Here is a 14,356-nt window from a genome sequence, read left to right on the forward strand (position 1 = left end):
GGAAAAAAAAGTGATATTGAAACAGAATTTTGAAGTAGTCATGTGTATTTTGGCACATAGGAAAAAGGAAAGAAAGCAGTTGCCTCTAGATAATGTAAAAAAAAGAATGGGTTCATTTTAAAGTTCAAATAGGTGGTGGTTGAAACGGCACACTCATACACACACATACACATACACTAATTATACTTATACTTATATTTATATATATTAGAACCTTAGTGGCCTCAATAGTTCTATAAACTATGTGCCTTCCACTCTGTAATATGGACTTAATAATCAGGATTCCCAATTCTTGCTAAGAAACCCGAGAGTTGGCGTACAGAAATACCCTTCTGCTTGAGGTTGGATATATTTTCAGAGAAAGAGATTCTAAATGCCTTTAAACCAACCTTTTCAACTCAGAAATATATTTAAATTTACAATGACCTATTGCAAGAATTAATTTGGATTTTTTTTTGGGGGGGAGTATACACTTCAAAACTGCATAGCCAAGTGCTCTGCAGCCCATGTAAATTGACCTTGCATTTAGTATAGCCTCTGGAAAGCTTTTATCACTTGTCCAGATGGTGTTTGGCCTATGTATTTTAGTGGAATGGTTTATTTTCTCCTTGATAGGTTTCAAATGCGCAAGAAAACATTATACCCGTCTATCTGCATTTGAGTAGAATACAAACTGACTAATAGATAAACATTCTGTGGGAAAGTAAATAGCTTTAAAGTATACTGCCTTCACATTCCATTGACCAGCTCAGTCAGCAAAGTTCTCCACATTGTCACTAATGTCCTAAATATGTTGGAGAGAAACAAGCCAGAAGTATAGAGTATTTCCACTTGTGTCTCATACAAACCCGCTATGAACTACCTCTTGAATTTCCATTGATCCTTTTCCTGAAGTAGTTTCCCCCTTCTCCTTTTCATCCCTGTGGGAAACGTTATTACAGTTGTGAAGAAGGGTATTAAGGGTTGTAAAGGAGGCTGGCTGAATCTCCTCCCTCAACTGGAAAAGCTTGACTGGTTCACTACCTTACACTCATTAGGAGCCTCCCTCACATTCTAAGCCAAGAGTTACCTATTGGTTCTAGGGCTGATTCTCCATGCTCACTTCTAGAGATCTGGAACTTCTTCTACGCCAAGCTCTCAAATAGATGGTCAGAGAAAGACATCCTGATTACGATAGTCCACGGGAGTTTTCACACTGCTGTCACGTGGAGTTAAAAAAACCTTGCTAGAGAGTGTGTTTCATTTCTTCAACTTGCCTGGCTTGCTAACAGATAATTCTAGGCCTGGCTAGGCTAAGTGAAAATTACATGTAATTTCAAGCTTCTGCTAAATGCATGGATCTCAGACCACTCATATCTCAAACTAATGTTTAAGTCATTCATATCTCAAACTAATTTAAAGCCATTTAAAACTATCAGCCAACTTGTATGACTTCAGTTTATTATCAGTATTGTGAGAACAAAGCACAATTGTCATCTCATATATTTGGCATTAAGTCCCGCAAACCACACAACAAACAATGTGGGTTAATACTGGGTTCTTGAAAGTTGACTAAAGAGGATTTGGTTTGTCCAAACTTGCCAGATGTTTTTATTTTTCACTTTATTAGTGAGCACAGTATATTGTTGGAAATGAGGTGCGACCTCTAAATAGAGAAGATGGGTCAGTACTGCTCAGAGAGTAAACTTGTGAATGAGATCAATATGGGCACACAAGTTAGTGGACGGTAGAATCACCTTACCATGGGCAGTGCACAGGGTAGATCCGAACTATGACTATAGCGTTTATTCACTTGCAAGGAGCAGTGGGGATATCTAAGTAGTATTGCCATTTGTGTATCCTCAATGAAAGGCACTGCTTTTGAAATATGGGATATATTTTGGAACAGTGTTAGTTGATAGATGTTCATAGTGCATTAAATTCTAGTTCATTTGCTCAGTTTTAGCAACAGGAAAAATGAGAGATTACAGGTCAAATATCACAAAATTTTTGAAATACCACGAGTTCGTTTTCTCATTCAATTTCTCTGTGTTAAGTGTTTCAGAGAATTAATTTGCAGATGAGCTCAGAAAAAAAAAAGAAGGGAAAAAATAACAGAAAGACCTTTCATGGGGCTGTCATTGTATTTATTTAAAGTTACCTTTAAAATGTACATCACTTATTGAATACACAAAAAATGCCAGTGCTTTGCAACAATTACTGTATCTCTAAATTCAAACAAAATAAAACACAAAAAGTAAGGAAGAAAGAGTGAAAGAAAGGAAAAGAAAAGGAGGGGGAAAAAACAGGAAAATACATTCAAAATGCTAGGCTGCTCTGATTCTGCACAGGCAGTGGTTGTGGAAAGCTTTGTCCTGCACTGTGACAGTGAGAGACATTGGTGACGTTCAGCCAGCTGTCAATGGAAATTTGCACATACTGCATTACAGAAGACAAGGAACGACCTGGTGAAGCAGGAGCAGAAGAGGTGCGGGGTGAGTAAGAAACGCCACGTATGCCGTATGCCGTGTGGTAGTCCTCAGAGGTGAAAGAACGCATAAAGACTGGGGTACTGGGAAAGCAGACAAAAGATGAAAGAAAACACAACAGGACACGAAAGTCTCCACATTTGGCAAGCTCTATTGTGGTATACATGTCCACGTCTAACTTCTCACTTGACTTTCCAAAAGAAACGGAACGGAACTGAGGTAGAAATGAACGTAGCTCTACAGCCGGGGGTGAGGGGCTGGGGGTGGGGGAGGGGGGTTGAAGATGAGAAGCGAAAGTGCACTCTGAAGAGTGAAGTCTAGGTGAGGCATGGGAGAGGGGACGAGTGGGGGTTCTCTGCCGAGACATGTGGTTGGTTGCTTTTTTTTTTTTTTTAAAGTTTGCATGTTTGATTTGGTTCTATCCTCTGCTTTCTGTGAAACAGCTCTGCAAGCCTAGAAACTCTGAGTGAATAGAAGAGATGCTTTCCCTAGCAGTTTAAGAGAGAGCTTCCAAAACACCACCACCACCTCCTCCACCACCACCACGGCAGTAGAAGGCAGTTATAGTTTGTAGGTTCTGTCACTTTCAGGATTTTAAACAGGTCTGCAGCTGACTGCTCTAAACACCAACACGAACTGAAGACATAGCTTTTCAATTAACCAGTGTAACTTCTATGAACATTTCCGCTTAATCCTCAAGGAGAGCAATGCATCAAGAACTCTTCAGTAACTGTTCTGCTCTGGTTAATAATTCCCCATAATTAGTAAGAAAACTTTAAAAAAATCCTTCCACCTCTACTTTTAAACCTTAAATATTCAGTTGTATCACACTTCAGTATTTTTCTTTTCTTTTTCTGGATACATTCAAAGTAATTTTCCTTGCTATTCTCCAATTGTTGAGGTAAACATACATTTTAATATAAAGTAACATTGAAGCCTACCCTATTACTCTCAGCAGTACATAGTGCTTTTAACACATTCCTTTGAGGTACTGTACAAATCACAATCACTTTCCTGAGTTTTTGCAGACAAGAACATTAAAAGAAATGAACTGCAGAAATTAAGGTCCAGATTACCGTTACCCTGTTTTACCTGTTCTTAGCTAACACTGCAGAACAGACAGGATTGAGGAATACTGTTGCTCTTAAAATGGCCAAAAAAATCTGGTTTTCTGTTGTAACACAACCGTTCATCTCTTTAGTCCAATAATGTTTGAAGTTAAAGCTCTTTATATTAGCACATGCCACCAATGTAATTGTGAGGCAAACAAAAAAATAAAGTACCACTCCAGGCACTTGACAGCAACTAAATCTCGAGAACAGCAGAATGGAATCAACACACGAGGTTCATGTCCTTCTGAAATCAACACGCTTGCACCTTGCTTCTCGGTGAGCGTTGTCTAGCTTGAACCGATCTGAGCATCCACATTGTATATGCTTTCTGTCAGCTGGGGCTTCCAAATCACAGGCTCTCATCTGAGGCCTGCTTCCTCCAAAGCTACCCCTGACTCTAAAGATGCAACATAATCGTTGTCTTCCCCAGTACCCTTAGCCATTGAAACACTACTGGAAAGGGGCTCTATTCCCTATGGAGCAGGTTTTATGTGTGTGCCAACATTCATTACATTTTTTAAAGATGTTATCACTGACTGCAACCAAACATTTTGTTCCATTCAACATACATATCAAGCTCTTTTTGAGATATGCTAGGCTGAATCTTGCAGAATGCATTTTCAAAGTCTTGATATGTAATGGGCCTTAACTGGCTGGGCATAATGGCTGAAAGGTCTGTAGCTGGCATAGCATGGAGAGGACCCACTGCTGCTTCCTGGCACAAATGAGCCACGTCTAGTCCAGAAAAGCCTTCTGTGCGCTGGACGAGCAGTGCAAACTCCTTGTCATTGAGACAGTAATTGTGCTGTGAGAGCAGTTGTACTATTATCTGGTGCCTCGCTGTGCTGTCAGGAAGTGGGATTAAAAGTCTTTTCATGAAGTACCTCCGGAGAGATTCGTCTATTTCTTCTGGTTTACTGGTGGCACAAATGACTACGATTTGGTCCTCAGCCGAAGTCAGTACAGTGTCCAGCTGCATCAGAAATTCGGTTCTCATCCGACTCACTGGACTGTGTTCCTCACTCACTTGAGAGGAGAGAAGCATGTCAATGTCACTAACAAAAATCACCGAGGGCTGGCGACACCTGGCCACAAGAAAAGAGGCGTGGATAATTTTCTCCGCTTCTCCTAGCCACTTTGCAACGAGTCCGGAACCAGCAATTTTGAAAAACGTGGCCCCCAGCTGACTGGCTATGCATCTGCCCAATAGTGTTTTGCCTGTACCCCGAGGTCCAAAGAGAAGGATGCTCCTAGGTAAGGCTGTCAGCCCACTGAACGCATCTGACCTCAACACTGGCCACAAAACCTCCTCCTTAATAACCGCCTTCACCAGGTCAAGACCAGCTATGTCGCTCCAGTCCACAGGAGGTCCTTGGGTGATGATCTCATTGGTGACCAGGTCAATGAGGTGCGTGTCAGTATTCTTCAGTTGCTCGTCCACGGAGTGGTTGGATGAGGTAGCTGCACGGAGTCCCGGACCTTGTATTGGATGAGCGAGGAGCTGCCGATGGTCGTCCCCGTGCTCACTCATGACTGGCGATGTATACTTCCCAAAGGATTCACTCGATCTTGATCCCAATGAATTTTTAGCAGTACTATAGGAAGGAGGGGTCAGAGCCCTACTGGACTGGCTGCTGAATTTCCTTTGCTGCTCAGAGGGCATCAGCTGCTTTGTTGGCTTAAATGCTAAGGATGATGTTTCAGCATTTCTGTCAAAGCCATTCCCCCGATTCGAGTTTGAAATGCTGTTGTCGGGCATTCGGTACATAGGACTCTGCGTTGATCTCTGTTGGCCATAGCTGTAATTTCCGTAACTGGAGTCCATGTCTCCTTGCCCTGCCATATAGAAAGCTTTCCTTTTGAGAGAACTTGCCGAACTGTTGGTCAGAGCAGAGGGTGCGATGGGTGTCAAACCATGACCTTGGTAGGTGTAGCCAGGAACAGTAGTGGGGGGCAAAGGGGTGGGCGCAGGAATTCCTGAAGGCAGGTAGGCGGAAGGAGGAGGGGGTGCTCCACCAGGGCTGTACCCAGACCCCACGGCAGTCTGAGGAGGATAGCTAGCAGAGGGATAGCTGTAACTGGAGAGATTGGAAGTCCCATTGTAGCCTGGGACCAGGGCGGGTGGAGGAGGAGGAGGGGGTGGTGGCTGCAGGAGCCCAGAGCTATGCAACGGGGATGGATGAGGCGAAGGAAGTGCAGGTGTGGGCTGGCTGCTGTAAGTAGAATGCAAATACGATCCGTTGTATCCTGGAGCATATTCCTGAGACGGGAGCCCCGCATGAAGACTAGGTACTGTGTGGCTTCCACAGGTACTACTTGAGTAACTTGGTTCTGTCAGGTTGCTGGCCACCCCAGGGGAGCTTCCTATACTTGCCGAGACATCTACTGGAGGGAGGGCTGAACTGACACCAGCTTTGCTGGCGGTGATGACATCCGGAACACAGTTCATAGGATAAACGGCTTCTGAATTCAAGGAAGACTGCCAGGGTTCGCTATCATTTTTCCGACCATTCACTAGTCCCGACGGTGTGTCTGAATAATTGCTGAGTACAGGTCGGTCTACGGGACCTTCCAAAATGCCAGAATATTTCTCTGCATATTTTTTCAGAAGGTTGGATGCAGTCAGAGCAGATATGTCATCATTCGCCCAGGCATACTGGTAGGTGCGTTGCAAATGACCTCTATAGGCTTCAACTTTGTGGGCGGGAGACCGAGTAGTCGAGGTGATATCAAAGTGCTGTTCTGGCCACTGGGCATGCTCCGGCGTCCACTGCATCTTCAAGCCTAAGGAGTTGAGGTGAAAGATAGTAAATTTACTCAGGTATTCATCGGAACACTTGAAGCTCCCCACCCGCCACTACATTTGCTATTTATTATCTTCTATTAAAGATATGGGCAGGGATAAGAATCTTCCCAGGCTGTAACACATATTGTGATCTCTATGATATGAATTCCTCAAAATGGGGAGACATTAAACCCTGCAAAAAAGATCAATCCAATGTAAAACAAAACTCGATAGGAAACCACATTAAAAAAGAAGATAAAGGAGCCTTATTGCTGTCAAACCCCCCCAAAAAAATAACATGGAATATATATATATATCTCACACATATATGCACATTCATATATATATATGTATATATAAACAATTCTGTCAAAATATAATTCAATCATGGTTCTTTGCAATAAAACACATACATACATTTTAATATCCAGCATGCAGTACTGTTAACACGTATGCCACCTAGTTATTCTGGCTTTTCCCATCAGTTTCTGTTTTATATTTTAGCAGTATAAAAATGAGACACAGCTGACAGATCGCATCTAGGCTACCTCTCTTATTTGGTCCTGAACACCTAGTTAGCACAGTATAATGCTCCCTGCACAGAACAATATGACACAGACATAGCAGGTCATTCCATAATCCAACTCTCATCTAAAGTGGTGCACGACAGTTTCCAATCTGCTTCGTGGAGTGCAGCAAAGCAATCTCTCAGGCAGCGCTCCACCGCTCTCATCGCACAACGCCTACAACTCGGTATGAATTACAACTGGCTCCTTTCTGCCTCTCAGTTCTGTTGTTGAGTCTGGAAAAAAAAAAGGCACAAGCATCTCTTGTCTGTCGGGCTTCTTGTGTTGTTCTCCCTGCTCCTCTGATAATCCTCCTCCCCGGATAGACTGCGATACCAAAAGAGGAGGGGAGAATATATGTATGAGAAAAAGAGAAAGGAAGAGCAAGAAGGGATGGAAAGAGTGGAGAATCTGGATTCCAACCCCTTACATTTTTATAGTAAGCCATGTGTGGCAGAATGTGGAAGAGTACACCTCATCGATGAGGTCACAGGAGTAAACCTATCATCTGCTAGGTTGCTAAGTGAAGCCAGTGACTCTGTAGTAACCCTGAAATGAGTATTTTCTTACTCAAGAGAAAACACTCAGGTATTAGAATCAGACAGTCGTTTTAAAGGATAACTTTTGAAAGACCTTGGGAAATTAGCTGCTTCTCCTATCACAGAGGTAGTGGCTAAAGCGACTTATTTAAGATGTGCCATTGAGGCTTTCATATAGTTAGTTAGCAAAGAGTGCTGGAACCGTGTTCTATTTTTTTTTCAGTGCCTGCTCATCTTAACTCCAATCTCTGCTCACTTGGAATGAACACTTCCTATTCTGCTACAGCCGTATTAAGATGCCCTCCTTAATCTCTTTTGTATTACCTAAAGTGAATTTTGCAAACCATCTCGTGCCCTCTGGCAGAGAATCCTTGATAAGAAGGCCTGGTCTAAATGAGGCATCTGTGGCATCCGTTCCCTTCTGAATTCCCCAAGCAGTGTTGACAGCTCCTATCCCTTTCTGTTCTCCTCCCCCACCCACTTCAGCTCCTCACTGCCTGACTCTGGCTTTTGACATGGCCAGCTTCGACTCGCCGAGCTAAACTGAACAGAGCACACAGTTTGGTAACAGAATGGCATGTTGATTCCCTTCTGACTCCGTCTTCCTTGTTTGCAAAACCACTGCACCAGACAGTGGAAGTTAATTAGCAGGAGGATGCTGTGCTAATTGTGTTAATTTACAAGGTTTTAGTCAAAGAGAATCATGCCAGGGCTGGCACTGCTGTCATGCTTCCGACTTAATGATTAAGAAATACTGAAAACAAGGTGGGAAGGATTGCAGTAATTACACAATAAATGAATAAAGCAACAGGATTCATTTGCAAATATATTTTACTGCCGTTGTACTCATTTGCATTTGGATTTTTAAAAGGGATCCATGCAGATATTCATTTGCAAATCACTAACTCAGTGAAATTAAGTTTGAATGCTGCATAAGTATAAGTTAATCAGCCTTTCTATGTGTGTTTAGTAAAAATACTAAAGATCTTAGCTCCTTTGTACATGCAATGTACTCCTCGCTTTACTACAAATACTCGTATATGTTCGTTTAAGACTATGTACACTTTAAGACAATGACATCAATTTGGAGATTAATATTGTGAACCCTGAAGAAGAACACCTTTATTCTCCCACTCGGAGAACGAGGTGGGGGGTGAGCAGAGCTCTAGGAAGAAGTAAAGTGATTCTCCTAATTGTTTCTGCTTTCTCAGTCATTACTTTTTAAGAGGAGAAAAATACACCACAAAGTGGGTGACATGACTGAAACTACACTTGAAGGGGGGGAAAAGATGCAATTTTAATGAAGCGGCTTTTCAGGAATCATACTTTCATTAGACTCAACTGGAAATTATTAAGGGCAAATCACCGGGAACCAATCGCAAGTAATCAGTATCTAAATTCTTCGAGTGTCAAGGGATTTACTCCAAGCCTAACAAAAAGGAGAGAATATCAATGTGACGGCAGCGTAGAGCTAAAAGGCCTACACATTCATTAATCCCATGATTATTTTCAAGTAATTTCTATTAGGATTTTTTTCCCTCTTAAAAAAACCTGAAAATATTGAGTATTAAAGATGAGAACACACATGGTCCTATGGGCATATTAATAGATTGATAAGGAAGAAACACGAAGACGTATCTCAAAAATAATTTAGAAGTCACAGCAATGCCGTATACTGTGTGCATAGGCAAGTGCAAACCTGTGCATGTTAGTATACATACATGCACATGCAAGCACACAGAATGAAAGGATTCAGCTTCCTTCCAGTTAGTTGAGATTATGTCTTGTTGGAATTAGTTAATAACCATGAGAGAAAGAAATAACCTTTAATAAAAAGTGAACAATGAAAAAACAAAAAAAAGGAAGGCAGGGCCTCTCTGTCTGTCTTGGTTTAAGCAAGGTTTTCTTATAAATTAATCACTTATAAAATGCAAACATGATTTTAACATGTTTCCATTGCTTTAAGCGATAAGCCTATATGCACTTTTGAACAAAATAGATTGCCCACTTAAACTGGGTATTTCTGTGCAGTTTTAATGTAGCAAAACTAATTGAATTTTTAAACATTTATATTTCATCTGAAATTAAGCAAAGATCCTATCCATCAAAATAACTCATTGGGATGGCTACTGGATTGGCTATGTTTGTTGAGGTAACTGAAAATTGACCTACTGATGCATAAACAATATCCTTAGCAAACATGGGAAAGGAAAGTCTGAGTTCCGTTTAGTCTGAAGGAAAAGGAGTGTTCTTTTCTTCCGGGAGAGCCCTGGAAGCACCAATGTTTTCTGAAAGCAAACGTAATCATTAACCATAACCTGGATCCTGGTATCAGTGAGATGCCCAGGAGTGAGTGTTGAGGAGTCTGATGGGGCCTTGAGAACATCAAGAGCCGGTTCACCAGTGCCTGAATCTTAACATTAGGTGTCGGGGGTGGGGGGACCACAGGCATTGCTGTTGTTGATCTTGTTTACTGGTGGTGACAAAGTGGAAGAAAAATGTGGCGCCAAATGTTCTTTGAACAAAGGTATCTAGTGCCCCACTTGACTGCATCACTGTTGCCTGTGAGAGCAGAAGGCTTCTGCCACCTCACCTGGTACTGAAGAAACGAGATGAGTTGAAGAAAAGAAAAGGACAAAAAGCTTTGATGTGATTTTTTCCTTAGAACATAAAAAAGAAAAAACCCAAGAATGATGCCATTTTACACTTTAGAAACTCGTCTTCAGAACAATAATTCCCACTGACTTTTAGCAGTATCATGCATAGTACAATAAAGACAAAAATCAGAAAATAGTCGGATGTCTTGGCCTATACCTTTAATTCTAGCATTTGGGAGGAATAAGAGGATAGCCTGGGCTACATAGGGATATCTTGTCTCACATACAGTTTTTCTCCTCCCCCCTCCAATAAAATATAGGGGGGAAAGCTATAGATTTTATAGATAATTTAAAAATTCTGCAAAATGTCAATTTTTATTTTGTAAAAGATTAGAAAATTCTTACCACAGCTGGCACAGTTTGTGGTGAAGAAAATTTACATATGTTTTAAAATAATTAAGAAAGTTATTGACGATTTATCAGAAATGTCACCTACCGATAGCAGATATCATGGTAAATCTCTGAGCGTTTCTGTTCTCCTGTTCTTACCACAGGATCATCTAAATGTTCATCCCTTTGTCATACATAGCAGAGTGGGGATTTGAATGACAGTTGCCGTTCTTCACATTACCAACCACTTTAGAACTGAGTACCTAGACACCAGTTGCCCTGTAGCTTTCATCTCGGTCTTTAATTAGTTTGGAAAACCAAATAACAAAAATGCCTAAGGTTCTGCCTCAGTTTCAAAAGTTAAAAGAAAAAAAAATACACAGCAAAAGTGAAAAGAATAATACTTAGAAAAGGGAGAGAATTAGAAGAAAAACAAAGCGTATGTCTCCTAGAATCGACCTCTTAGCATACATTGCTGGAAGATGTACCTGGAAGCACTTAGTGGCCAACCTTACTACACTTGTGGGATTCAACTGTTCCGGGTGTGGAGAGCTCGGCTACGTTCCCATAAGGCACTACCTGCGGAGGACCTTTCAATGGTCTGTTTCTTTAGACTCCTAAGGGTAAGGACACAAGGCACACCTTATAGGTGTAGAGAGGGCTTGCTCTTGGGTCCCTGTACTATCTGTGTGTTAGCATTCCCTTTATGTTCTGCAGGTGACTGTACGCTGACCCTTGCATTACATTTTTTAAAAACTACTTAAAAGAATCATACTACAATATTTATCAAAATATTTGTACAAAGCATAGCTGCTGGAATAAACAAGAGTAATTATGAGGGTTTAGAGCTTCCACGGTCTGCTGATATAGCAAATTCATCATCCCTTGCACTGGGAATGTCAGCGCCAGTACACGGAAGGCTCAAGGTTTTAAGTACAGAGAATCAAATCCACTGGCCTAAAATACAGCTTTAGTGAGGAAGAGCCTTCACAGAGAGGGGCTGCAAACTTCCCGGCTCCAGACTCCAGCTCTGCTCTGTGTGATATCTCCTCATCGCCTTTCTTCAAGGGAGTGGGGCGCAGGCGCAGTGTTCGGTCAGATTCTGCAGCTCTTTCCCTTCCTCTACGCATCTTCAGCAGCAAAGAGACCAGCATGACCCATTTGATCTGGAAAACACCTCACACCATTTCCTAAGTTCTGCTGGGCTTAAAATACAATGTAAAAGTTAGGAAACGGTAGAGGAGAAGCACAGGGAATTTCATCTGTACCTGGTTCCAGAGAACACATACTATCTTGTAGTAAGAATGCTATATAGAATTTCTCAAATTTATTTTGTGCACAAGTTGAGAATATTCAATATTTAAAACCTTGGGGCTCTATAAGGAATCTAAATCAAAGGAATTTTTGCTTTGTTTTTTCTTAACATTATATAGTAAATTTCTTAAAAGTAGACTCGTTTTAGGAGATTAATATATTTGTAAGATATCCCAGTCCAAATAGAATTGCCCCTCTTCCAGATTGGAATTCCATTTATTGTGTGCTCATCGTTTGGAGACTGTTTTGTATACCAAAGAGTTTTAGTTTGAATCACTACTAGGATGTTGGAGTAGAAAGATACTGAAGGAAGCTCTCCACATTAAAGATGAGAGATCTAAGACCAGCAAAGTGGCTCAAGATAAAGATGCTTCTGACAAATATTATGGACTAAGTCCAACCCTGAATTCCAAGTATAGGTGGAAGGAGAGAACTGACTCTAAAAATTGTCTTCTACACACACACACACACACACACACACACACACACACACACACACACAAAAACACACACACACAAAAACAAACACACATACGCACACATACACACATACACACACACCCCCCACACACAAACAAACACACACACAAAAACAAACACACATACACACACATACACACACACATATACACATACACACATATAGACATACACACACATACACACACACACACAAACACACACACAAACAAACACACACACACAAACAAACACACATACACACACATACACACACAAACACACACACACACAAACAAACACACACACACAAACACACATACACACACAAACACACACGCACAAACACACATACACACACACAAACACACACACAAACACACACACACACAAACATACACACACACACAAACATACACACACACACACACACACACACACACACACACACACACAACATATTAAAAAAAGATTCTAGCCCTGCGAGTTATTTATATGGCCCTACTTTGGAAGGGTTGCCTGAGCTCACTTGGCTTAACTTTGCTATAAGAATGTACAGGTGAGGGGCACACCTTTTTTAGTCTGCAGTCGAGACTACTTATAGTAATAAGCTTTTGTGAAAATATTTCCCAAGTATGAGACATAAAAACATCCCTTGGCGTTTTTATTTTAAAAATGCTGTAGATGTTTAAAACACAAAATAATAAGACCGGGACAGGGAAAAAAAAGTAAAACTATTCCCCGCCTTAAAAAAAAATCAAGACGGTCACCGAAAATGACAATTTCCAGTGTGGATGTTGTTACAAGGAAGATATAGACATTCTTTGATACTCAGCTAAACAAGGTGCAGGACTGCCTTAATCAAAAAGGGGTCAAGATTCAAACTGCTAGCTGGGTGCAGGGGATTAGGTCTGAAACTCCAGTGCATGGTAAATGGCAGCAGGAGAATGACCAGTTCAAGTCTATGCTGAGTGGCACACAGGTCTCAAAAATAAATCAACAGCTTTCGTACCATTTTCCTTAGTTTTCATGTTGTTTCCTTCTCCATGTGAGGAGGGAGAGGGGGCTGAAAACAAATGGCCAATTTTAATCTGTAGTCTCAAACCGAGGTACTGTGTATTAATTATTTACTGATACTGCCATTTTCTCTCCTTATGTCAGTTCCACACCTCAACACTTCGGATTGCAATCGTTTTGAAACACTCTCTAATCCCACTCTATTTGTATGAGAGAGTCCTTTTCAAAGCCATTGGAGCAACTTCTCGCTAACTGGCCTTCTCGATATGGAGCAACTTCTGACTAGCGGGCTTTCTGGATAAACCTAGTTCGGTTGCTTCGCCCTCTGACAGAAATATAGCCTCATAGGCAAGTCAACATGCAGTTTAACAAACTCGTGTTTAATTTTCTCCAGCACAGAATCTCTATACACAGCCAAGTTCATAGGGAAAAAGTTCATGAGAAAAAAAAAAAAAGAAACCACAGAAGAAAACAACAATAACCTTATATCCAGTTTCCCTTTGAGACTGGTGTAGGGAGGAAGCACTTCACTCTGCTCTTCTAGCTGTGTGCCCAACCTGCAGAACAGCTTCCACGGTGGATACCACACCCCTTCCATCCTCACACTTTGCAAGAATCCACATCAGGCATATTTATAGGTATCAGGCCACAGAGCCAGGGTGAAATCATGACCGTGGTATGTAGAGCTTCAAAAGCTCTAGTTTTGTTTAAAATGGAGTGGGTTTTCTTGAAAAGTAACAAGCCCTATTAGTTCAAAAGGTTTTGGATTTTTGGTCTCAAACTAATTTTTTCTTTAATGTAGTCACTTTTGGAGGGAAAAAATCCAATTTAATTTAATTTAATACAAAAAAAAATCCTTGCCCTACTAATCAGAGCACCAGAAACTTGACTGATGGTGTTTGTCTTGACCCACAGCCATTGGATGGACGACAATGTGCAGTGGTGGGTAATGGCACCTTCAGAAACCGGGTCCGTGATTATACATTCAGTTTTCCCATGGCATTGGTTCTCAGAAATTATTTCTCGCTGTTTCTCTCACTCCACCTCCATCATTCTTAATATCCCCCCTTTAACGTGCTGTGGATTCTGACATCACAGAGAAATGCGTG

The 14,356-nt window shown here is 41.3% G+C and overlaps 1 protein-coding gene across 6 annotated transcripts in view; it reads right to left on the reverse strand.

Annotated features, from left to right (window-relative positions):
* Window positions 1-14,356, reverse strand: part of Fign (fidgetin, microtubule severing factor) — a 123,227-nt gene that overhangs the window by 2,038 nt on the left and 106,833 nt on the right. For 3 of the 6 annotated variants that reach the window (XM_087650816.1, XM_087650815.1, XM_087650814.1), the window contains one exon: window positions 2,829-6,364. In XM_087650816.1, coding sequence (XP_087506942.1) covers window positions 4,110-6,356 — 2,247 coding nt within the window. In that variant the 5' untranslated portion in view covers window positions 6,357-6,364 and the 3' untranslated portion in view covers window positions 2,829-4,109. 6 annotated transcript variants of the gene reach the window in all.

This window comes from Rattus norvegicus, chromosome 3, assembly GCF_021556685.1.
Source record: "Rattus norvegicus strain SHRSP/BbbUtx chromosome 3, alternate assembly SHRSP_T2T, whole genome shotgun sequence".
In the NCBI taxonomy this organism is placed as follows: Eukaryota; Metazoa; Chordata; class Mammalia; order Rodentia; family Muridae; genus Rattus; species Rattus norvegicus.